The sequence below is a fragment of the Babylonia areolata genome, chromosome 16, assembly GCF_041734735.1.
Source record: "Babylonia areolata isolate BAREFJ2019XMU chromosome 16, ASM4173473v1, whole genome shotgun sequence".
Classification (NCBI taxonomy): Eukaryota; Metazoa; Mollusca; class Gastropoda; order Neogastropoda; family Buccinidae; genus Babylonia; species Babylonia areolata.
Genome location: NC_134891.1, coordinates 26,550,385 through 26,575,384, shown reverse-complemented (window position 1 = coordinate 26,575,384; position 25,000 = coordinate 26,550,385). Strand labels below are relative to the sequence as shown.

General features: G+C 44.7%; 2 protein-coding genes across 3 annotated transcripts in view; both read right to left on the bottom strand.

The window, feature by feature from the left end:
• Positions 1-16,642, bottom strand: part of LOC143291266 (intermembrane lipid transfer protein VPS13B-like) — a 101,822-nt gene extending 85,180 nt beyond the window's left edge. The window contains exons 1-7 of the mRNA XM_076601094.1: positions 16,463-16,642; positions 15,274-15,461; positions 13,247-13,426; positions 12,150-12,274; positions 8,286-8,461; positions 5,257-5,388; positions 3,332-3,502 (exon numbers count right to left, since the gene is read on the bottom strand). Of these exons, the coding sequence (XP_076457209.1) occupies positions 3,332-3,502; positions 5,257-5,388; positions 8,286-8,461; positions 12,150-12,274; positions 13,247-13,426; positions 15,274-15,461; positions 16,463-16,526 (1,036 nt within the window). The 5' untranslated portion in view covers positions 16,527-16,642. The remainder of the gene's footprint in view (positions 1-3,331; positions 3,503-5,256; positions 5,389-8,285; positions 8,462-12,149; positions 12,275-13,246; positions 13,427-15,273; positions 15,462-16,462) is intronic.
• The window catches only part of LOC143291269 (intermembrane lipid transfer protein VPS13B-like), a 10,780-nt gene continuing 2,299 nt past the window's right edge, over positions 16,520-25,000 (bottom strand). For both annotated transcript variants that reach the window (XM_076601099.1, XM_076601100.1), the window contains exons 3-6: positions 22,879-23,078; positions 20,454-20,664; positions 18,923-19,163; positions 16,520-16,648 (exon numbers count right to left, since the gene is read on the bottom strand). In XM_076601099.1, the coding sequence (XP_076457214.1) occupies positions 19,030-19,163; positions 20,454-20,664; positions 22,879-23,078 (545 nt within the window). In that variant the 3' untranslated portion in view covers positions 16,520-16,648; positions 18,923-19,029. The remainder of the gene's footprint in view (positions 16,649-18,922; positions 19,164-20,453; positions 20,665-22,878; positions 23,079-25,000) is intronic.

The following is a 25,000-nucleotide window of genomic DNA, read 5'->3' as shown; positions in this document are numbered from 1 at the left end:
GTACAGTGGTTATGTAGGACATAGGGGTACAGTCACTGTTGTACAGTGGTTATGTAGGACACTGGGGTACAGTCACTGTCACATAATGCTTACACAGGACATAGGGGTACAGGGGTACAGTCATACAGCAGTTACATAGGACAGGGTGCAGTCATCCCTAAGTTATTTTGGACAAAGGGGGACAGTCATACCTAAAATGAAGGACATAGGGGTACAGTCATACCTAAAATGAGGGACATAGGGGTACAGTCATACCTAAAATGAAGGACATAGGGGTACAGTCATACCTAAAATGAGGGGCATAGGGGTACAGTCATACCTAAAATGAAGGACATAGGGGTACAGTCATACCTAAAATGAGGAACACAGGGGTACAGTCATACCTAAAATGATGGACATAGGGGTACAGTCATACCTAAACTGAGGGACATAAGGTACAGTCATACCTAAAATGAAGGACATAGAGGTACAGTCATACCTAAAATGAGGGACATAGGGGTACAGTCATACCTAAAATGAGGGACATAGGGGTACAGTCATACCTAAAATGAAGGACATAGGGGTACAGTTGTACCTAAAATGAGGGACATAGGGGTACAGTCATACCTAAAATGAGGGACATAGGGGTACAGTCATACCTAAAATGATGGACATAGGGGTACAGTCATACCTAAACTGAGGGACGTAAGGTACAGTCATACCTAAAATGAAGGACATAGGGGTACAGTCATACCTAAAATTAAGGACATAGGGGTACAGTCATACCTAAAATGAGGGACATAGAGGTACAGTCATACCTAAAATGAAGGACATAGGTGTACAGTCATACCTAAAATGAGGGACACAGGGGTACAATCATACCTAAAATGAAGGACATAGGGGTACAGTCATACCTAAAATGAGGGACATAGGGGTACAGTCATACCTAAAATGAGGAACATAGGGGTACAGTCATACCTAAACTGAGGGACGTAAGGTACAGTCATACCTAAAATGAAGGACATAGGGGTACAGTCATACCTAAAATTAAGGACATAGGGGTACAGTCATACCTAAAATGAGGGACATAGAGGTACAGTCATACCTAAAATGAAGGACATAGGTGTACAGTCATACCTAAAATGAGGGACACAGGGGTACAATCATACCTAAAATGAAGGACATAGGGGTACAGTCATACCTAAAATGAGGGACATAGGGGTACAGTCATACCTAAAATGAGGAACATAGGGGTACAGTCATATCTAAAATGAGGGACATATGGGTACAGTCATACCTAAAATGATGGACATAGGGGTACAGTCATACCTAAACTGAAGGACATAAGGTACAGTCATACCTAAAATGAAGGACATAGGGGTACAGTCATACCTAAAATGAGGGACATAGGGGTACAGTCATACCTAAAATGAAGGACATAGGGGTACAGTCATACCTAAAATGAGGGACATAGGGGTACAGTCATACCTAAAATGAGGAACATAGGGGTACAGTCATACCTAAAATGAGGGACATCGGGGTACAGTCATACCTAAAATGAGGGACATAGGGGTACAGTCATACCTAAAATGAAGGACATAGGGGTACAGTCATACCTGAAATGAAGGACATAGGGGTACAGTCATACCTAAAATGAGGGACATATGGGTACAGTCATACCTAAAATGATGGACATAGGGGTACAGTCATACCTAAACTGAAGGACATAAGGTACAGTCATACCTAAAATGAAGGACATAGGGGTACAGTCATACCTAAAATGAGGGACATAGAGATACAGTCATACCTAAAATGAGGGACAAAGGGTTACAGTCATACCTAAAATGAGAGACATTGGGGTACAGTCATACCTAAAATGAAGGACATAGAGGTACAGTCATACCTAAAATGAAGGACATAGGGGTACAGTCATACCTAAAATGAGGGACATAGGGGTACAGTCATACCTAAAATGAAGGACATAGGGGTACAGTCATACCTAAAATGAAGGACATAGGGGTACAGTCATACCTAAAATGAGGGACATAGGGTACAGTCATACCTAAAATGAGGGACATAGGGGTACAGTCGTACCTAAGTTATCATGGGTATAGTAGTACAGTCACAGTCATGCCCACATTATGCAGGACAGAGGGATGTCATCACCATTATCATTATTGACCATTATTTTTAATACAATATCAGATGTTATACATATCTGCATAAGCTACATGAAATATGTAAAATTTCCATGTGCCCCCATGGGGTTTCCTGAAATAAACACATCTTGTCTTGTCATGTCTCGTCTTGATACTTACGTCACGCCTATTTTTAGTCAGAAACCAAACTCCAAGTGCTTTACAAGCACAGTCATTTGAACAATGTGTGTTGGTGTCATACCTAAGTTATGAAGTACATAATAAGTATCAGAGTCATTCATGCTCTGTGTACATTATGCAGAACACAAGGAAAACAACAACAACAACAACAACAAACACCTGTTATCTATTATTCTATTTATTTTATTGAGACATCTTTTTTTTTTTTTTAATCTTTTTTTTTAAATTTTCCAAAGACATGCATACAATACAGAGAACAATATAAAACAAACAGTGGCATCCACTACAGAGAGAAAGACAAAACAGGACAAAAACAAAACAAAAAAACAAAAAAACAAAACAAAAAAACCCCCATTAACAACAACATCAGCAGATACAAAAAAACCAAAAAACTTGTCCAATCATTCAATCAATCAATGTTTACACATTATTGATTGCAGTAATCATGACGATTTAAGATGACATGAATAATAAACAGACCAGTTGTAACATAGCAACAGCATCAATTATGTCAACTATCACAGTAATGGTATCAAGGATGAGGCAAAAGCGAGTGGTAGCATTATAATACACAATACACACAATACACAAACTTTATTGTCTATACTTTGGTACAGAGATTTTCTTTTTGGCAGCAGCACATGTCCAACATAAGAAGAAAACAACAAACAAATAAAATGAATAGAAAATAAAAAGATAAATTAAAAATTAAATGGCACCAAATGGAAATAGCTATATACAAATATACAGATTACTGAAATTTACGTGCCTCTCCATTTCAGTCAGCCAAACCGCATTGCACATCTACCCACACACACACACACACACACCACGCACACATACACTCTCTCTCATCCCCTCTCTCTCTCTGTCTCTCTCTTCACAAGAAATGCAACTACAAAGATCATCGTTCATCTAAAAATCAACTATCACCAGAGTAAGACAATAAGTAATAATATCATTATTGAGACATTTTGCTGTAGCGCGTATTATTGAAGCTCTGTGCGCTTTACCTTCCGTAGTGCTGGTGTGGTGGGGTATCTGTACGGTGAAGGCCACACACTCCGCCCCCTCCATCAGACAGGACACGGGGCGCTGGAGGAACGTCGTTCTGTCCACCACTGGACTGTTGTCCACCGGGCCGTACAGGACCGGCACCATGCCCCCCTCCCTCTGTTCCGTGCCTGCAGCACAACACACACACAGGTAACACTGAAGGAGCCGTTAGCAGTAAGAAGTGTTTTACAGCAGCACAACACACACTGAAGGAGCCGACAGCAGAAAGAAGTGCTTTACAGCAGCACAACACCATGAGAAGTCAGTAAGAAGTGTTTTACAGCAACACAGCACACACTGAAGGATCAGTCAGTAGTAAGAAGTGTTTTACAGCAGCACAACATAAACCAGGTAACACTGCAGGAACCGTCAGCAGTAAGAAGTGTTTTACAGCAGCACAACACACACCAGGTAACATTGAAGGAGCTGTCAGCAGTAAGAAGTGTTTTACAGCAGCACAACACACACCAGGTAACATTGAAGGAGCTGTCAGCAGTAAGAAGTGTTTTACAGCAGCACAACACACACCAGGACACCTACTGTTGGATGTTTTCATTTGTTAATAATGTTGTGCAATACCCTATTGTCTTAACATGAGTATGTGTGGGGGGTGGGGGGTTAGTATATCGTCAGCTACTGGGAATTCTTATTTGACTAGTTTTAATCTCTTCTTATGTTGCGCATGATTTTATGCCAGTGTTTACAATGAGCCTGTGATTGCACAACTTAATTTCCATGTGGATTAATACAGTGTTTTTGATTGATTGATTGATTGATACCTATCAGAGTGGATTTCTTTTAAAAAGAGGACCGTGGCAGAGTGGATAAGACGCTCATCTGCCAACACAGTGTCCGTGAGGGTGTGGGTTCAATTACTCCTCTCATCCTTTCTCCCAAGTCTGACTGGAGAATCAAACTGAGCGTCTGGTCATTCGAATGAGACAATAAACCGAGGTCCTTAACTCACTCGGGACGACAAGTTTTCTCCCTTGCTTTTCCCCACAGACGGCCCATTTGTAAGGGTTTGGAAAAAAAAATTTTTAAATACAAAATACAGAGTAAGAAAATGAAACTTTCAGAACTGGTTTATTATGTGTTGTGTTATTACATATAAAAAAAATCAAATTTCTCATCTTATTTTTACAGTTTTGCCATATGTAGAAAATACTGCCAATTTTTCACCCCGAATCACCATACCCATGCTCGCTTTCTGCATTAAATTCACTTTCTTCTTCGTTATCATCCACCTCTTCAATGTCCGACCCTTCAGTTTGTAGCATTTCAAGTACTTCGGCAACCCTAAAACATTGCCGTCGCTGCCTTGTTCGCTTCACAACATTTTGAGAATAGCCTGCTTTGCTAACAGGCTGGCACACGAGCAGACGACCGGTCAGTGACTTTGTCAGTGTGTGTGCCAGATGGGCCACACATGGCAGGCTGACCAATCATACCATTCAATTGTGGAGTGACCCAGAATAGCGCACTCTGCTTGGCTAATCACAAAATCACGTGTAGAGCGCATGATGGATTTTTATTTCTTGAAAATGCTATTCCATTCCGTCGTCTGAAACCGAATACATTTTATGTAGGAATGCTCGTGCATTCCTTTGTCCAGAGAGAGTTAATGCAGCACATACTTGGCGCTCTGAAAAAGAACCAATGGCAACAAAATTGTTGTCCTCTGGCAAAATTCTGTAGAAGAAATCCACTCTGATAGGCAGAAATATACATGCATGCACTCCAGGCCTGACAAGTGTGTTGGGTTATGCAGCTGTCAGGCATCTGCTGAGCAGATGTGGTGTAGAACATATACCTTTGTCAGAACGCAGTGATGCCTTCTTGAGAAACTGAAAGTGAAAGTGAAAGTGAAAGTGAAACTGACCTGGTGTGTGAAGCAACAGCTGCAGGGAGGACAGACTGCCGGTGAAGGCCTGAACCAGTGCCGTGTGACACACCCGCACCTCCACACCGCTCACACACAGCTCCAGCACACTCAGCCCCGCCCTCCTGTCACCTGCAACACATCATCACAGCGTGTGTAACACGTTATCACAGAGCGCGTCACTTCCATGCTGCAACACGTCAACGCAGCGCGCGTCAATTCAGCACGCGCTAGTTCTGCGCTGCAACACATCATCACAGAATGCTTCAGTTCTGTACTGCAACACGTCATCACAGAATGCTTCAGTTCTGTACTGCAACACGTCATCACAGAATGCTTCAGTTCTGTACTGCAACACATCATCACAGAATGCTTCAGTTCTGCGCTGCAACACATCATCACAGAATGCTTCAGTTCTGTACTGCAACACAGGATGGCATAGCTTCGTGAATGAAGATTTACGTGGCGGTGATTTCATATCCACTGTGTCTAGGGCTCGGCACAGGAAGGCAGTGATTTCATATCCACTGTGTCTAGGGCTCGGCACAGGAAGGCAGTGATTTCATATCCACCGTGTCTAGGGCTCGGCACAGGAAGGCAGTGATTTCATATCCACCGTGTCTAGGGCTCGGCACAGGAAGGCAGTGATTTCATATCCACCGTGTCTAGGGCTGGGCACAGGAAGGCAGTGATTTCATATCCACCGTGTCTAGGGCTCGGCACAGGAAGGAAGTGATTTCATATCCACAGTGTCTAGGGCTCGGCACAGGAAGGCAGTGATTTCATATCCACCATGTCTAGGCACAGGAAGGCAGTGATTTCATATCCACCGTGTCTAGGGCTCGGCACAGGAAGGCAGTGATTTCATATCCACCGTGTCTAGGGCTCGGCACAGGAAGGCAGTGATTTCATATCCACCGTGTCTAGGGCTTGGCACAGGAAGGCAGTGATTTCATATCCACCGTGTCCAGGGCTCGGCACAGGAAGGCAGTGATTTCATATCCACTGTGTCTAGGGCTCTGCACAGGGAGGCAGTGATTTCATATCCACCTTGTCTAGGGCTCGGCACAGGAAGGCAGTGATTTCATATCCACCGTGTCTAAGGCTCGGCACAGGCAGGTGGGGTGTAATCCTCTCCTTCCGCCATTTTGATTTTCCCCAACTGAAGTCAGGCACCTGATCACACCTGCGTGGAGTGAAGAAAATCGGAGTAGAGTGGCTTTCCCCCCAGGACTCGAACCCCCTATGACTGTACCCCTATGTCCTTCATTTTAGGTATGACTGTCCCCCTTTGTCCAAAATAACTCAGGGATGACTGCACCCTGTCCTATGTAACTGCTGTATGACTGTACCCCTGTACCCCTATGTCCTGTGTAAGCATTATGTGACAGTGACTGTACCCCAGTGTCCTACACACCCACTGCACAACAGTGACTGTACCCCTATGTCCTACATAACCACTGTACAACAGTGACTGTACCCCTATGTCCCACATAACCACTGCACGACAGTGACTGTACCCCAGTGTCCTACATAACCACTGTACAACAGTGACTGTACCCCAGTGTCCTACATAACCACTGCACGACAGTGACTGTACCCCTATGTCCTACATAACCACTGTACGACAGTGACTGTACCCCTATGTCCTACATAACCACTGCACGACAGTGACTGTACCCCTATGTCCCACATAACCACTGTACGACAGTGACTGTACCCCTATGTCCCACATAACCACTGCACGACAGTGACTGTACCCCTATGTCCTACATAACCACTGCATGACAGTGACTGTACCCCTATGTCCTACATAACCACTGTACAACAGTGACTGTACCCCTATGTCCCACATAACCACTGCACGACAGTGACTGTACCCAGGCTGAAAGGGGGGCCTCGAACCCTGGTCACTGGTGAGCACTGGGTCACAAGTCCCATGCCTAACCGGTTCTGCCACAGCACCTCATATTACTTATGCCCATCGCTCCCGGTGTAGCATAGGCCATTGACAACCCCTCACCATCGCACTCTGTTCTGGGCTGTTCTGGCCATTCCAGTCCACCTCATATACATGTACACAAATCACAAAACCAACTCCATGTTTAAGCCAAATTTGGTGTTGGCAGACAAAGTATTTCCAGAGAAAATGGCAATGTTAAAGTTTACCACAGACACACACATACACACAGACAACCAAACACCAGGTTATAACATAGACTCACTTTGTTTACACAATTGAATCAAAAAAGAAATTAAGTTGTACTATATGTCTCGAAGAAAATGTGAAAATTAAAAAAAATCATAACATTATATGCTTTCTACCACCCCAACCCCCCTCACAAAAAAAAAAAAAAAAAAAAGAAAAGAAAAAAGAAGTCATCATGTTTTAAAAACCATTACATGCTTTCTACAAATAAAATAAAAAGTGACTGAAAAAAATTAAAACATCAAATAAAATAATAACATATCAATCAGTGTTTTTTTTTCAGCAGATGAGGTGTAGCATATTTGGATCAGTCTACATACTTTGACACCTCCCTGGAACTGATACTACTACTACTACTACTACTAATAATAATAATAATGGTATTTATATGGCGCTGGATCACTGTGCAGAGACAAATCAAAGCGCTTTCACACCAGTCATTCACACGCATGCATAACTCTAAAACTGTAGAAACTAAAGACAAGGCAGAGCAGGCTAGGGAGGCTATTTTGGGAAGAGGTGGGTTTTAAGGCCAGACTTGAAAGAGCTGAGTGTAGAGACTTGACGAAGCGAAAGAGGAAGATCATTCCAATCGCAAGGTCCAGAGACAGAGAAAGAACGGCGGCCAACAGTTGAGTGTTTGAATCTGGGTATGTGTAAACAGAGTGGATCCGAAGCCGATCGTAGTGAGCGAGATGGAGTGGAGAGGTGAAGGCAGCCGCAGAGATAGGAAGGGGCAGTTAACACTGATTAAAAGAATAAAATTTTTAAAAAATCTTCCTAATTTTCTATACCCCCAAAACAAAAAACAAGCACTTACCGTGTGGGGGAAAGAGATCCGACAGGAGCGAGAGGCGGTGAGCCGTACTGACAGACTGGGGTCGTGTCCATGACGACAGCAGCTGAACGGTGGCCAATACGCTGGCCTTTGACACCATCAGCGTCACCTGGGGTACCTCGTAGCTGTGCTCCCACAGGGACAGGTGAGAGTTGTTCCTGAAAATATCGTACAGGTGAAAATATCCAACAGGTGAAAGTTCTTCCTGAAAATATCCTACAGGTGAAAATATCCAACAAGTGAAAGTTCTTCCTGAAAATATTGTACAGGTGAAAATATCCAACAGGTGAAAGTTCTTCCTGAAAATATCCTACAGGTGAAAATATCCAACAGGTGAAAGTTCTTCCTGAAAATATTGTACAGGTGAAAATATCCAACAGGTGAAAGTTCTTCCTGAAAATATCCTACAGGTGAAAGTTCTTCCTGAAAATATGTCACTAAAAATATCTTACATGTGAGAGTTGTTCCTGAAAATATGTCACTAAAAATATCTTACATGTGAGAGTTGTTCCTGAAAATACCATACAAGTGAGAGTTGTAAATACCATACAAATGTTGTTCCTGAAAATATCTTACAGATTACAGTTGTTCCTGTAAATATCATGAAGGACAGGTGAGAGTTGTTCCTGTAAATATCATGAAGGACAGGTGATTCCTGTAAATATCATGAAGGACAGGAGAGATTTGTTCCTGTAAATATCATGAAGGACAGGTGATTCCTGTAAATATCATGAAGGACAGGAGAGATTTGTTCCTGTAAATATCATGAAGGACAGGTGATTCCTGTAAATGTCATAAAGGACAGGTGAGATTTGTCCCTGTAAATATCATGAAGGACAGGTGATTCCTGTAAATGTCATAAAGGACAGGTGAGATTTGTCCCTGTAAATATCATGAAGGATAGGTGAAAGCTGTCCCTGTAAATATTATGAAGGACAGGTGACATTTGTTCCTGTAAATATCATGAAGGACAGGTGAAATTTGTTCCTGTAAATATCAAGAAGGACAGGTGACAGTTGTTCCTGTAAATATCATGAAGGACAGGTGACAGTTGTTCCTGTAAATATCATGAAGGACAGGTGACAGTTGTTCCTGTAAATATCATGAAGGACAGGTGAGAATTGTTCCTGTAAATATCATGCAGGTGAAAGTTGCTCCTAAAAATATCCTTCAGGTGAGAGTTGTTCCTGTAAATATCATGAAGGACAGGTGACAGTTGTTCCTGTAAATATCATGAAGGACAGGTGAGAGTTGTTCCTGTGAATATCATGAAGGACAGGTGACAGTTGTTCCTGTAAATATCATGAAGGACAGGTGAGATTTGTTCCTGTAAATATCCTTCAGGTGACAGTTGTTCCTGAAAATATCCAAAAGGTGAGTCATTCCTGAAAATATATCACCTGCAATTAACTGTTTGCTTGTGATTGTGTGTGATTGTGTGTGTGTGTGATTGTGTGTGTGTGAGAGAGAGAGAGAGAGCTACCACAGGTGAGTGAAGATGACCTACCACAGGTGAGTGAGGAGGACCTAACACAGGTGAGTGAGGAATGAGGAGCACCTACCACAGGTGAATGAGGAGGACCTATGAATGAAGAGGACCTACCACAGGTGAATGAGGAATGAGGAGGACCTACCACAGGTGAGTGAGGAGGACCTACCACAGGTCAGTGGTTAAGAGAACCTACCACAGGTGAGTGAGGAGGACCTACCACAGGTGAGTGAGGAGGACCTACCACAGGTGGGTGAGGAGAACCTACCACAGGTGAGTGAAGAGGACCTACCACAGGTGAGTGAGAAGGACCTACCACAGGTGAGTGAAGAGGACCTACCACAGGTGAGTGAGGAGGACCTACCACAGGTGAGTGAAGAGGACCTACCACAGGTGAGTGAAGAGGACCTACCACAGGTGAGTGAGAAGGACCTACCACAGGTGAGTGAGGAGGACCTACCACAGGTGAGTGGACTTACCACAGGTGAGTGAGAAGGACCTACCACAGGTGAGTGAGGAGGACCTACCACAGGTGAGTGAGGAGGACCTACCACAGGTGAGTGAGGAGGACCTACCACAGGTGAGTGAAGAGGACCTACCACAGGTCAGTGGTTAAGAGAACCTACCACAGGTGAGTGAGGAGGACCTACCACAGGTGAGTGAAGAGAACCTACCACAGGTGAGTGAAGAGGACCTACCACAGGTGAGTGAGAAGGACCTACCACAGGTGAGTGAAGAGGACCTACCACAGGTGAGTGAAGAGAACCTACCACAGGTGAGTGAGGAGGACCTACCACAGGTGAGTGGTTAAGAGAACCTACCACAGGTGAGTGAAGAGAACCTACCACAGGTGAGTGGTTAAGAGAACCTACCACAGGTGAGTGAAGAGAACCTACCACAGGTGAGTGGTTAAGAGAACCTACCACAGGTGAGTAAGAGAACCCACCACAGGTGAGTGAAGAGAACCTACCACTGGTGAGTGAGGAGAGAACCTACCACAGGTGAGTGATGAGAACCTACCACAGGTGAGTGAAGAGAACCTACCACTGGTGACTGAAGAGGAACTACCACAGGTGAGTGAGGAGGACCTACCACAGGTGAGTGAAGAGGACCTACCACAGGTGAGTGAGGAGGACCTACCACAGGTGAGTGAAGAGAACCTACCACAGGTGAGTGAGGAGGACCTACCACAGGTGAGTGAAGAGAACCAACCACAGGTGAGTGAGGAGGACCTACCACAGGTGAGTGAGGAGGACCTACCACAGGTGAGTGAAGAGAACCTATCACAGGTGAGTGAAGAGAACCTATCACAGGTGAGTGAAGAGAACCTACCACAGGTGAGTGAAGAGAACCTACCACAGGTGAGTGGTTAAGAGAACCTACCACAGGTGAGTGAAGAGAACCTACCACAGGTGAGTGGTTAAGAGAACCTACCACAGGTGAGTGAAGAGAACCTAGCACAGGTGAGTGGTTAAGAGAACCTACCACAGGTGAGTAAGAGAACCTACCACAGGTGAGTGAAGAGAACCTACCACAGGTGAGTGAAGAGAACCTACCACAGGTGAGTGGTTAAGAGAACCTACCACAGGTGAGTAAGAGAACCTACCACAGGTGAGTGAAGAGAACCTACCACTGGTGAGTGAGGAGAGAACCTACCACAGGTGAGTGAAGAGAACCTACCACAGGTGAGTGAAGAGAACCTACCACTGGTGACTGAAGAGGAACTACCACAGGTGAGTGAGAAGGACCTACCACAGGTGAGTGGTTAAGAGAACCTACCACACGTGAGTGAAGAGAACCTACCACAGGTGAGTGGTTAAGAGAACCTACCACAGGTGAGTAAGAGAACCTACCACAGGTGAGTGAAGAGAACCTACCACAGGTGAGTGAAGAGAACCTACCACAGGTAAGTAAGAGAACCTACCACAGGTGAGTGAAGAGAACCTACCACTGGTGAGTGAGGAGAGAACCTACCACAGGTGAGTGAAGAGAACCTACCACAGGTGAGTGAAGAGAACCTACCACTGGTGACTGAAGAGGAACTACCACAGGTGAGTGAGAAGGACCTACCACAGGTGAGTGAAGAGAACCTACCACAGGTGAGTGAGGAGGACCTACCACAGGTGAGTGAAGAGAACCTACCACAGGTGAGTGAGGAGGACCTACCACAGGTGAGTGAAGAGGACCTACCACAGGTGAGTGAGGAGGACCTACCACAGGTGAGTGAAGAGAACCTACCACAGGTGAGTGAGGAGGACCTACCACAGGTGGTGAGTGAGAAGGACCTACCACAAGTGAGTGAGGACTACCACAGGTAAATGAAGAGCAACTACCACAGGTAAATGAGGAGGACCTACCACAGGTGAGGCAGCAGCAGGTGCCTGAAGTAGAAGGCGAAGCTGCAAGGTGGCAGCAGGATGACGGGCTGACAGGCTGCACCTTTCCCGGCCGCCCTCTGCAGTCCTGCCTGCAGGCTAAACACCTGCACACAGGGTGGCAAGGTGGCGGAGTGGTTAAGACACTTTATCTGCCGATGCAGTGTCAGTATGTGTCTGGGTTCAATTCCTTGCATTCGCCCTTCCTCCTACCCCCCCAAGTCTGACTGGGAAAATCAAACTTAGCGTCTAGTCATCGTGATGAGATGATAAACTGTGGTCCCGCGTGTGACGTGCACTTGCTGCACTGAAAATGAAACGATGGCAACACAAAAATTGTCCTCGTGCAAAATCCTGTAGAAGAAATCCGCTCTGTTACGTGCACAAATATACATGCATACACTCAAGGCCTGACTTGCATGTTGGGTTATGCTGCTGTAAAGCATCTGCCAAGCAGATGTGGTGTAGCGTATATGGATCTGTCTGAAAGCAGTGACGCCTCCTTGAGAAACTGAAACTGTGTACCTGTTATGAACACCTGCACACAGCATAGAGAATGGTGATGTGAGTTCTGATTGTGAACCTGTTATGAACACCTGTACACAGCAAAGAGAATGATGATGTGTGTTCTGATTGTGTAAACATCTGCACACAGCACAGTGATATGTGTTCGGATTCTGTACCTGTAATGGATACATGTACACAGCAAAATAAATGGTGATGTGTGTTCTGATTGTGAACCTGTTATGAACACCTGTACACAGCAAAATAAATGGTGATGTGTGTTCTGATTGTGTACCTGTAATGAACACCTGTACACAGCAAAATAAATGGTGATGTGTGTTCTGATTGTGTACCTGTATTGAACACCTAAACACAGCAAAGAGAATGGTGATGTGTGTTCTGATTGTGTAAACATCTGCACACAGCACAGTGATATGTGTTCTGATTGTGTACCTGTAATGAACACCTGTACACAGCACAGTAAATGGTGATGTATGTTCAGAATGTGTACCCATATCAAACCACTTAGCTACTGCGCCCGTCATTATGAATACAAAGGCGTTCACCCCCAGTACCTTGAGCTGTGTGTGAGAGTGACAGTGGTACATCAGGTTGCTGGAGGGTCCAGCAATGTTGCTGACCAGTTTGATCAGACGCCCGGGGTACATGGGCGACACTATCTGAAGGTCAAACCTCTCCGCCGACACACACGCCTCCACCATCTCCTCTGCAGCGCCCTCTGCTGATGGCGGGGTCTGCACACACATCACAGCATTTTTTGTTTTGTTCTGTTGGGGTTTTTTTTCTTCTCATAATGCTTATAATGAAATGTATGACAATAAGCCATGTCCAACTATGACCATCATAAGAGCAGAGGAGACAACTGCTGTCCTATAATGAAATATGATTAAATATAATGAAGTCACCTAAAATGATTGACCCAAACAATAGCAACAGAATGCCATGAGTCATTAATCTAAAAACACTTTATAAAAGCAACAGCTCCCTTTCGCTTTTTTTTTCTTCTTTTTTTTCTTTACACCAGAGTCATTCAGCACTTCTGTCCCAAGATCAGTTTAGATTTCAGCAGCTGTAAGCTAAGCTGACACAGGGTGCTACTGGAGAGAGACCTTGATATTTCACCTCAACACATTTCACACAAACTCCATCCAAAACAACAACAAAAAAATGATGAGAGAAAAAAACAACAACAAACGACTACTGATCCTGACGTTCATTTCTTCTTCTTCTTCTCGTTCTGCGTTCGTGGGCTGCAACTCCCACGTTCACTTGTATGCACACGAGTGGGCCTTTACGTGTATGACCGTTTTTACCCCACCATGTAGGCAGCCATACTCCGTTTTCGGGGGTGTGCATGCTGGGTATGTTCTTGTTTCCATAACCCACCGAACACTGACATGGATTACAGGATCTTTAACGTGTGTATTTGATCTTCTGCTTGCATATACACACACAGGGGGTTCAGGCACTAGCAGGACTGCACATATGTTGACCTGGGAGATTGGAAAAATCTCCACCCTTTACCCACCAGGCACTGTCACCGTGATTCGAACCAGGGACCCTCAGATTGACAGTCCAACGCTTTAACCACTCGGCTATTGCGCCCGTTGACGTTCACTTCAACACAAATGACACACAAACTCAAACCAAACAACAACAAAAAGACAGAGAAAGAGACAACAACAAAAAACTCCAAGACACTGACGACAAACTGACACCTAGCCAGCGACCTGACCAGAGATGCCAACCCCTGTCAAGTGTAAGAACAATCAGGAAATTTGGTAGGAACAAACTGAATTTGGTAGGACGGGCGCAATAGCCAAGTGGTTAAAGTGTTGGACATTCAATCTGAGGGTCTTGGTTCGAATCTCGGTAATGGCACCTGGTGGGTAAAGGGTGGAGATTTTTCTGATCTCCCAGGTCAACATATGTGCAGACCTGCTAATGCCCGAACCCCCTTCATGTGCATACGCAAGCAGATGATCAAATAAGCACGTTAAAGATCCTGTAATCCATGTCAGTGTTCAGTGGGTTGTGGAAACAAAAACATATCCAGCATGCACACCCCTGAAAATGGAGTATGGCTGCCTACATGGCGGGTAAAAAAACGGTCATGCACGTAAAAGCCCACTCGTGTACATATGAGTGAATGTGTGAGTTGCAGCCCACGAATGGAGAAGAAGAAGAATTTGGTAGGAACACTCAGACTCCGAGCCACATCATCAATCCGGCACAGATGCTGTTTGACCGAGACGCAGCTTGATGTAGCCACGTTCTCTCTTGTTCGGGCAAACGATTAAGCTGATTGGTCCACTCAATATTGTTTCAATGTAAACACGCACGCGATTAACTAAACATCATCATGTGAGACCAATGTTAGTAGTGACTGCCCTGGCCTCGTGATCGATAAGTCTAGAGTGTCTGGGTAATGCTACGACAGGAAAGCATGTGACCATGCTATAAAGTCGAAAAATGAACTTGTCAGAACAATTTTGACAATGGTATAACGTCGGAACAAACTGCAATCGAGCGTAACAAAACACGGCGAAATCGTAACAGTTGTCATCTCTGCCTGACCCACCTTGCTTCTGCTGCGTCGGGAGTGTGTGGAGTACTGTTTGGAGCCCACGTTACACACCGGGTGATTGGCCGCCGTCAGCAGCACACTGGGTCGCAGCAGGGTCACGTGGTAGGTGCATGTTGGGATATATTCCTCCAGGCCCGCCAGCTGCGATTCCGTCAGCTGTATTCGCTCCCCTGGGTCTTTCCCTGACGTTGGCAACACGGAAAGCATTCTTCTTTTTTTCATCTTTTTTTCTTTTCAAGTTTTACAGAAATTAGTAACATGTTTTACACTTGCACTAGAAATAAAGCATTCTCTACATCATGTATCTAAACAATCTAAACACAGTACATCATTTATCTAAACAATCTTCTTCTTCTTCTTCTTCTTCTGCGTTTGTGGGCTGCAACTCCCATGTTCACTTGTATGCACACGAGTGGGTTTTTACGTGTATGACCGTTTTTACCCCGCCATGTAGGCAGCCATACTCCGTTTTCGGGGGTATCTAAACAATCTAAACACAGTGGTTATAATATTGCTTGGGAGGTGTAAGCATCAATCATCGCTGTTGTTGTCGTCATCGCTGCCCATCGTCCTCCTCCTCCTCATCATCAGTATCATTTTCATCATCATCATCATTGTTATCATTACCATCATCACCATCATCATTATCATTGTTCTTATTATCATTACTATTATTATAATTATCATCATGATTATCACTGCTATTACTATTATTATTTTTATCATTATTATCATTATTAGTCACAACTTGCAGTTTTAACCAGGTCTGCCAGGAAGCCTGTGTAGAACAGACATTAGGAAGTCTCAACAATGTAAAAGTAGGCAGATTAACGTGATCGATTCAGAGCAAATGAAGACATGGTGCCTGTGACAAATGGCCAATGACACTGTTCGGCTTCAGAGTTTGATCTTGACCTTAGACAAATTTATTTTGCGTTTGGTTGTTTGCCACTCCAATTCCCACACCCACCCACCCCCCCTTTTTTTTTTTTTTTTTTAACCTATAAGAAGTATATATATATTCTTATCCCCAATGGATGTATCTGATAACACAAATACAGACCTCTTTCACTGTGGTTTTTGTGCGGCTAATTTTTTTTTTCCTTTTTTTTTTTTGCCTATAAGTGGGTCCCCACCCCCACCCCTCCTATCAATGTATCTGATACACAAACACGGGACTCACTTTCACTGTGATTTTTATACGGCTCATAGTGCTGACTCCACATGCAGCTCACAAGCCGTTGCATCCGGTGCACGGACGAAGACGTCAGATGAACAAAGCTCGGTCCAAAGACGAAGCGACACGTCGACGCCTCTTGCTGGAACAGGGCTCCGTCGCCAAAATCACTGTCCGAGGACTGGCTGCCAGCTGAACACAAATGTATGTGTGATGTGCTAACAAGTAGTAGTAGTAGAAGCAGTATCGAAAGTGATAGTTGTAGCAGCAGCAGTAGTAGTAGTAGTAGCAGTAGTTATTGTCTCAGCAGCAGTACCAGTAGAAGCGGCAACAGTAGCAGTAGTAGTAGCAGCAGTAGTAGTAGCAGCAGCAATAATAGCAGCAACAGTAGTAGTAGTGGTACTAATATAAGTAGTAATAGTTGTTGTAGAAGTAGTTTTCAGTTTAAATGCTTTCCATTTTAAGTGATGTAAGATGGACTGCTGACATGTTGGCACACAAGCTGGTTAACATTTGCACAACACAACACACACAGAAACAATTTTATGCACATAGAAATACGTATAATACTTACATATATGCACATGCCTTCAACCTCATTATACACATACAGAGACACACATGCATGTGCGCACACACACACATCACACCCACACCCATACACACACACATGCACACACATACATACTTCAACCCCCACATACACTCCCACTCCCCACAATATACCCAAAACCCCACACATACACCCACACCCACATGTACATACCCAAACCCCCACATATGCATCCACCCACTTACACCCACACCCGCATACATACCCCAACCCCCACATACACCCCCACACCCACATACGAGGGTCATTCAATAAATAAGGTGAATTTTTCGGTATAAGGACTTCTAATACAGATAGAAGCTTACTTTTTTTTTTTTTTTTCAACGTAGTCTCCCAGCACTGTCACACACTTTTCCCATCTGTGCACAAGCTTCCATATTCCCTCAGCGTAAAAATCTTTGGACTGATGTCTCAGCCAGTCGCTCACAACACTTTTGACTTCATCGTCACTTTCAAACTTCGTGCCTCTCGTGAACACTTTCAAGGGACCAAACAGGTGAAAGTCTGAAGGGGCAAGGTCTGGGCTGTAAGGGGGTTGAGGGAGCAGTTCCCAGCCCAGCTCGTTGATGGTCTGCACCGTTCGGGCTGCTGTGTGAGGCCTTGCATCTTTGGCACCCACCGGCAGCTGACCTTCGAGTAGCCAAGGTCATCATGGACAATTTTGTGTGCTGTCCCAACAGATAAGCTCAAAGTCCTTGCAATGTCATCCACTGTCACCCTTCTGTCAGACTGAATGAGGTCATTGACTGATTCGATCACCTCAGGAGACCTCACTTCTGTAGGCCTTCCAGGCCTGTCTTCATCCTCAACACTGCTCCGTCCTTCTTTAAACAATTTAGCCCACTTGTAGACATTTTTTCGGCTGAAACATGTGGCACCATACACAGTTGACATTCTCCTATGAATTTCAACTGGTTTGCACCCTTCAGCAACCAAAAACTTGATAACTGACCGCTGTTCAATCCTGGAGCATGCTTCTTGGTCGGCCATCTTTGTTAATCGCCAAAACTCTCAAAGTTTTTTTTAATCTGCAAAACAAATTAAATCCATGTGAAAAAGAAGTAAAACAAAAAAAAGAAAAAAAAAGTAAGCTTCTATCTGTATTAGAAGTCCTTATACCGAAAAATTCACCTTATTTATTGAATGACCCTCGTACACACATACATACCCAACCCCCCCCCTCCACACACACACACCCATATACACACCCCTGCCTCCATCCCCACACCCACATGCAGAACAAAACATCCCCTCTGCAACACATACACCTACCCACCATACCCCAATTTCCCCTATACACACACACTCCACCCCTGCACACACCCCACACCATCCACACACACACACACACACACACACACACACCACCTCAGCTCCCCCCCCCCTCCCCACACACACACTCACACAGAGCGAAACATCCTGCCACACACACACACCTACCCAACTCCCCCCACTTCCCCCTATACACACACACCCCTGCAAACATTCCTACCCCTTCCCCCCCCCTCCGCCCCCATCCACCCCGCCCTCAGCCCCCCCACGCACCCCTCCTCCCCTCAACACAGCAAAACATCCCCTCTGCCACACACAGTACCCCACCCTCCCGAACCCCATCCCCACACAAACAAATGCTCCCCCCCAACACACACCCACACACACCCCTCCCCCCACTCCCCACCCCATCCACGCACCACCACCACCACCCCTGCACACACGCCCCCCTCCCCATCCTCCCCTAACCCCACACACTCCCTCCCCACCCACCCTCCCCACACCCCTTCCTCACCCCACGCCCCCACCTCCCGTGCCCCCTCACACACACACACACACACACACACACACACATGACTGACAGTGTGGGGAGTGCGGCAGAACCAGGGTGGAGAGGTAGTCCACCCAGAAAGCGGAGAACCGACGCTGGCAGTATTGCTCCGTATACACCGCCAGGTGCTCGTCCCGCTCAGCCACATAGCTCCCCACCTGCCCCTGGTTCTGAGCGCAGCCAGGATCGAACAGCGAACCCCAGTCGTACGCCAGCTCCTCCCCATCCCCCGCGCTGCTGTCCGCTCGGCCGCAGCGTATGATCTGAGCCTCCTGGCCGAGGGGACCAGGCGGGAAGGATGTGTGATTGGTCTTTATGTGTGTGTACACGAGACAGCTTTTTTTCTTTCTTTTTTTTTTCTCTCTCGCTAGGTTTGTGTACATTAAACACAATTTTTTTGTTTGTTGTTGTTGCTATGTTTCTGTGAATGAAACAATGTTGTTGTGGGTTTTTGGGGTTTTTTTTTTTGTTTTTGTTTTTTGTGTGTGTTTGTGTGTGTGTGTTCATGTAGATACTTTCTCCTTTTTTTCTTCTTTGTTTTTGGTGCTATAGCCATGCACATAAAAGGAAATTTTATTCCTAAAATTACGTTTAAGTAACATACTTAATCGTGACCCACTAGTGCAGACTCCGGCAGGGGTCTGATTCCTGTCCTGTGCAAACTACTACCCACCTATGTGGAGAAAACGAAAGTAGATACGGACGATAACCTCCCGAAGTAGGTTACCTCCCCTCTGCATCCCTGACTAGCGCCCTCTTTGTACATAAAACTCTTTTTTGCGCTGTGTTCATGTGCATAAAACATCTTTTTTTTGTTCTGTTCATGTACATAAATAAAATGTGTTTTGATGTCATGGCTATTGTCAAAAGCATCTTAGAACGAAGTTTAGACTGGAAGCTTCATTTCATCTTAATCTTAAGGTACCTTTAATTTTACACCACTCTGTTTTAAACAGTCCTGCAATCACCATTTTTTCACTTATGTAGACATGCCTCTGTTATATATTACCTCCCTTCAACGTATGTATACATGCCTATGTTATGATATATTACCTCCCTTCAACTTATGTATACATGTCTCCGTTATGATATATTACCTCCCTTCAACTTATGTATACATGTCTTCGTTATGATATATTACCTCCCTTCAACTTATGCATACATGTCTCCGTTATATTACCTCCCTTCAACTTATGCATACATGTCTCCGTTATGATATGTTACCTCCTTTCAATTTATGTATGCATGGAGCTAAGAACAACAATAAGTGGAGTAAAATCAAAGGCACCTTTAAGATGAGATAAAACGACGTTTCTGGTCTTAGACACTTTATAAATATTATTTTTAATTCAGTTTTAAAAGATACCGCAGTCACCATTTTTTTCATTTGTAAAATGTATATATGCCTACTTTATGATATATATATATATATATTACCTCCCTTCCACTTGTGTATACATGCCTCATTATGATATAACCTCCCTTCCACTTATGTATAAATGCCTCCATTACAATACATTACCTCTAGTTCTATCTATGTATATACATATACACAGACTCACCTGCGGAGAGGTGTCGGCGGCATGGCCACAGATGCAGGGTCCAGGCGGAGGCCAGACTGAAGTGTCTGATGCCGCACTGCACGGAGAAGAAGGTGAGGCCCTGCATGAGGATCTCCACGCCGATGCCCCCCGCCTCCAGCACCAGGAAGGGGTGGAAGGTGGACTTGTGGCCCCGGCTGCCCCGCCCCTTCTCCCTCTGCACCTCCGTCACCTGGAGGAGACAGTCATCATCAAACTCACCTCCGTCACCTGGAGGAGACAGTCATCATCAAACTCACCTCCGTCTCCTCCAGTCATCATGAAACTCACCTCCGTCACCTGGAGGAGACAGTCATCATGAAACTCACCTCCGTCACCTGGCGGAGACAGCCATCATCAAACTCACCTCCGTCACCTGGCGGAGACAGTCATCATCAAACTCACCTCCGTCACCTGGCGGAGACAGTCATCATCAAACTCACCTCCGTCACCTGGAGGAGACAGTCATCATCAAACTCACCTCCGTCACCTGGCGGAGACAGTCATCATCAAACTCACCTCCGTCACCTGGAGGAGACAGTCATCATCATCAAACTCACCTCCGTCACCTGGAGGAGACAGTCATCATCAAACTCACCTCCGTCACCTGGAGGAGACAGTCATCATCAAACTCACCTCCGTCTCCTCCAGTCATCATCAAACTCACCTCCGTCACCTGGAGGAGACAGTCATCATCAAACTCACCTCCATCACTTGGAGACAGTCATCATCAAACTCACCTCCGTCACCTGGAGGAGACAGTCATCATCAAACTCACCTCTGTCACCTGGAGGAGAAAGTCATCATCAAACTCACCTCCGTCACTTGGAGACAGTCATCATCAAACTCACCTCCGTCACCTGGAGGAGACAGTCATCATCAAACTCACCTCCGTCACCTGGAGGAGACAGTCATCATCAAACTCACCTCCGTCACCTGGAGGAGACAGTCATCATCAAACTCACCTCCGTCACCTGGAGGAGACAGTCATCATCATCAAACTCACCTCCGTCACCTGGAGGAGACAGTCAGCATCAAACTCACCTCCATCACCTGGGAAGACAGTCATCATCAAACTCACCTCCGTCACCTGGAGGAGACAGTCATCATCAAACTCACCTCCGTCACCTGGAGGAGACAGTCATCATCAAACTCACCTCCATCACCTGGAGGAGACAGTCATCATCAAACTCACCTCCGTCACCTGGAGGAGACAGTCATCATCAAACTCACCTCCGTCACCTGGAGGAGACAGTCATCATCAAACTGACTGTGTGCTTTTAGGGGGAGGTTTTTTGTTGTTGTTGTCGTTATTAAACTAACTACGCACTTTTTGGGGAGAGGAGGGGGGATATTTATTCGGGGTGGGTGGGGGTGTGAATTCTTTGTGGGTTTTTTTTGGGGGGTTTTGGTTGGTTTTTTTTGGGGGGGGGGGGGGGGGTTTGCTGTCATTTTGTAGTCAACTAATTTCTCTGATCTGACTTTTTCCTCTAAATTGCTTTAAAAAGACACATCAAGTGAAGTTTATTTATTCATTCCTGGTGTACGTCAATGTGAGTGCAAATGAGAAAGAAAGGTAATGGCGTTAGCATTTCTCTGGATGGAGATATCGGTGTACATATATGGTGAGTGTGCATACACACACACACACACACACACACACATACACGTGCGTGCATCTCCAACCTCCGTCATTATGCATTTCTATGGAAACACAGACATATTGTACAGATGAAATGAACAAAAATCAGTCTTCCTGCATATGTGTGTGTGTGTGTGTGTGTGTGCATGCGTGGCTGCGTGCATGCATGTGTGTGTGTTTGAGTGGATATATGGTAAGTGGACTGTGAACTGGTGATCTTAGTATCTATTCAACTTTTGACATTTGATGGAATGTTTAACGATCTTCTGTGACAAAGATGTTATGCATGGATGATCCTTTCATGCACCCTTTAATATGTAGAGAGAGAGAGACTCAGAGAGGGGAGGGAGGGGTGTGGGGGGTGCAGAGAGATTGCAGACTGTTCATTGATTGCAGAGGGCCTACAGCAGTATGGCACATAAAAATGCCACGTTTTCATTTGTTAACAAACCTGCTCAGTTCAATATCAGTCCTTTGTCTGCTGAACAAATGTGAAATTTGATCAGTGTGGCAAGTTTGAAAGGCAATTACTTCCTTCTGTGTACACCAGTCAATGGTGTAACTGATTTTACACTGAGAAAAAAAAAACAACAGAAGATGAAACACCAAGAGCAAGGAATCCAAAATACAGAACAGTGACGGACATCCTGACCTACAGGTAAACTCTGTCTTATTGCAGTGAGATGACAGCCCCCTCACTGATAAGCAAACTCTGAATCAGCAACAGTCAAGGGGATAAAAACGGACAAAATCGGCACCAGTCACCTTGAATGTGAGCGACGCCTGCTGGATGTAAAACCCAAGCGACAGGACGGCAGGCTTGTCCACCAGCTTGTTTCTATGGTAACCTTCGTCATCCTCGTCCTCCTCTGGCAGGATCTGGGGCACCATGGACCACATCCACGCCGCCCACCCCTGGTCCCCTTCCCCTTGTTCGTCCTCCTCCTCCTCCCTCTCCCCTTCGTCTGATGCACACAGCAAAACAAGTCATGCAAGTCTCTGTGTTGGACAAGTTATCATGTTACGCCACACACACACACACACACACATATATATATTATATATTATATACTGCATATACATGTATACAATGTAGACTGTTCTCTATTTATCTAATGCTTGAATTTTAACTCACTGAATATTGAGCATCAAAATTTATTCCAGTAAATGGGTTTCAACAGTCCCTACCCCCACCCCCCCTGTCTCTCTATATATGTAATACATACTCTCTCTATATATATGAACTGCAAGCAAAGGGAACTAACTTCAACAGTATTTCTGGCTGTCTCTGTTTGTCACTTTGTGTCAATTTCGAGGAAAAAACAGTATATTTTCTGCAATTTTCTACATCTCTATGAAAGGGAAGCCTGCTAAGGCTGTAAAAACCAAAGGGTTGAAACTTGAATGGATAACCGATAAGATATAAAACTGATATGATAAACAACCTTGTGAAATGTGCCTGGGCCCATTCTGTTTGTTCTCAATACACAACCGGTTTCCACCATTGTGAATCATCATTCGTTGTCCCACCACAGCTTTTCTGATGACAACCAGCTGTATCTGTCGGGACCTCCATCTCTCCTTCCCTCTCTTATTGACTCTACTCATGCTTGCATCTCCGATCTGAAGACATGGATGACTGAAAACAAGCTTAAATCAAATGAGGATAAAACTGAAATCATGATTATCACCCCACAAAGACATGACCACTCTGTCTCTAATCGTTCCTCAGTCTCCCTCAGTGGCACCGACATTCCTCTTTCCTCTTCCATCTGTAATCTTGGTGTCATACTCGACCAGTCTCTTTCCTATCAGCAGCATGTTGCAAATATATGCAAACTGTGTTATTTTGAAATTCACAGAATTGCATCCATTCGTCATCTCCTGACTGAAGATGCAACCAAAACTCTCCTCTGTGTCTTTGTGCTGTCCTGCCTGGATTATTCTAATTCCCTTCTTGTTGGTTCAACCAGCTGCATCATTGCTGGGCTTCGGAAAGTCCAGAACTATGCTGCTCATCTTGTCTTTCGTTCTTGTAAATTTGATCACATCTCTCCTGTCCTTCATGATTTACACTGGCTCCCAGTACAAGAAAGAATTATTTAAAAAATCATCACTCTTTGTTTCAAGTCCATTGAGGCTTCTGGTCCACAGTATCTTTCTGATTTCATTCATCCTTACATACCCTCACGCCAACACCCGTATGCTTAAGATCCCCCCTGCTCGAACCAAAACGTATGGTCAATGCAGTTTTTCATTCCAAGCCCCCTTTCTTTGAAATCAACTTCCTCAGCTCTCTGTCACTCATCTTCGCTGCAATCTTTCAAATCCAGTCTGAAGACCCACCTTTTCCACTCCTGATTAATTCTCAACAGCTCATCCCTTTCCAGTATGAACTAAAAATACTATTAGTGACTGAGTGAGTTTTGATAGTTTCATAATTTGTTGGTAGTATTTTTGATTATGAACAATTTACAATTGAGTGCTGTGACTTGTGTGTGTGTGTGCGTGCCCATGTGCTTGTGTGTATTGTGGTAGTGTGTGTGGGGGAGGGGGTGGAGAGGGTGAATACGTGTAATTTTTATGATGTTTGGTATCTTGTGTTCAATTTTTCCTTTTTGATATTTACATAATATGTGTTCTATTTTAAACGCATAGGGCTTATTTTCAAGATTAGACGTAAATGCTCATAAAAATAATAGTAACAATAATAATAATAATAATAAGCATGGTAACTAGTTTCATACTGATTCAGTAACTGATAAGACTTCCTTGCATCAATGTCTTATTCACATTATTAAGAAAACTTAACTTATGTTGACCTGGATGATCAGTAAGGTTCCTCGCTTCCAACACAAAAGAGCTGCCAGAATCTGAACCACAGACT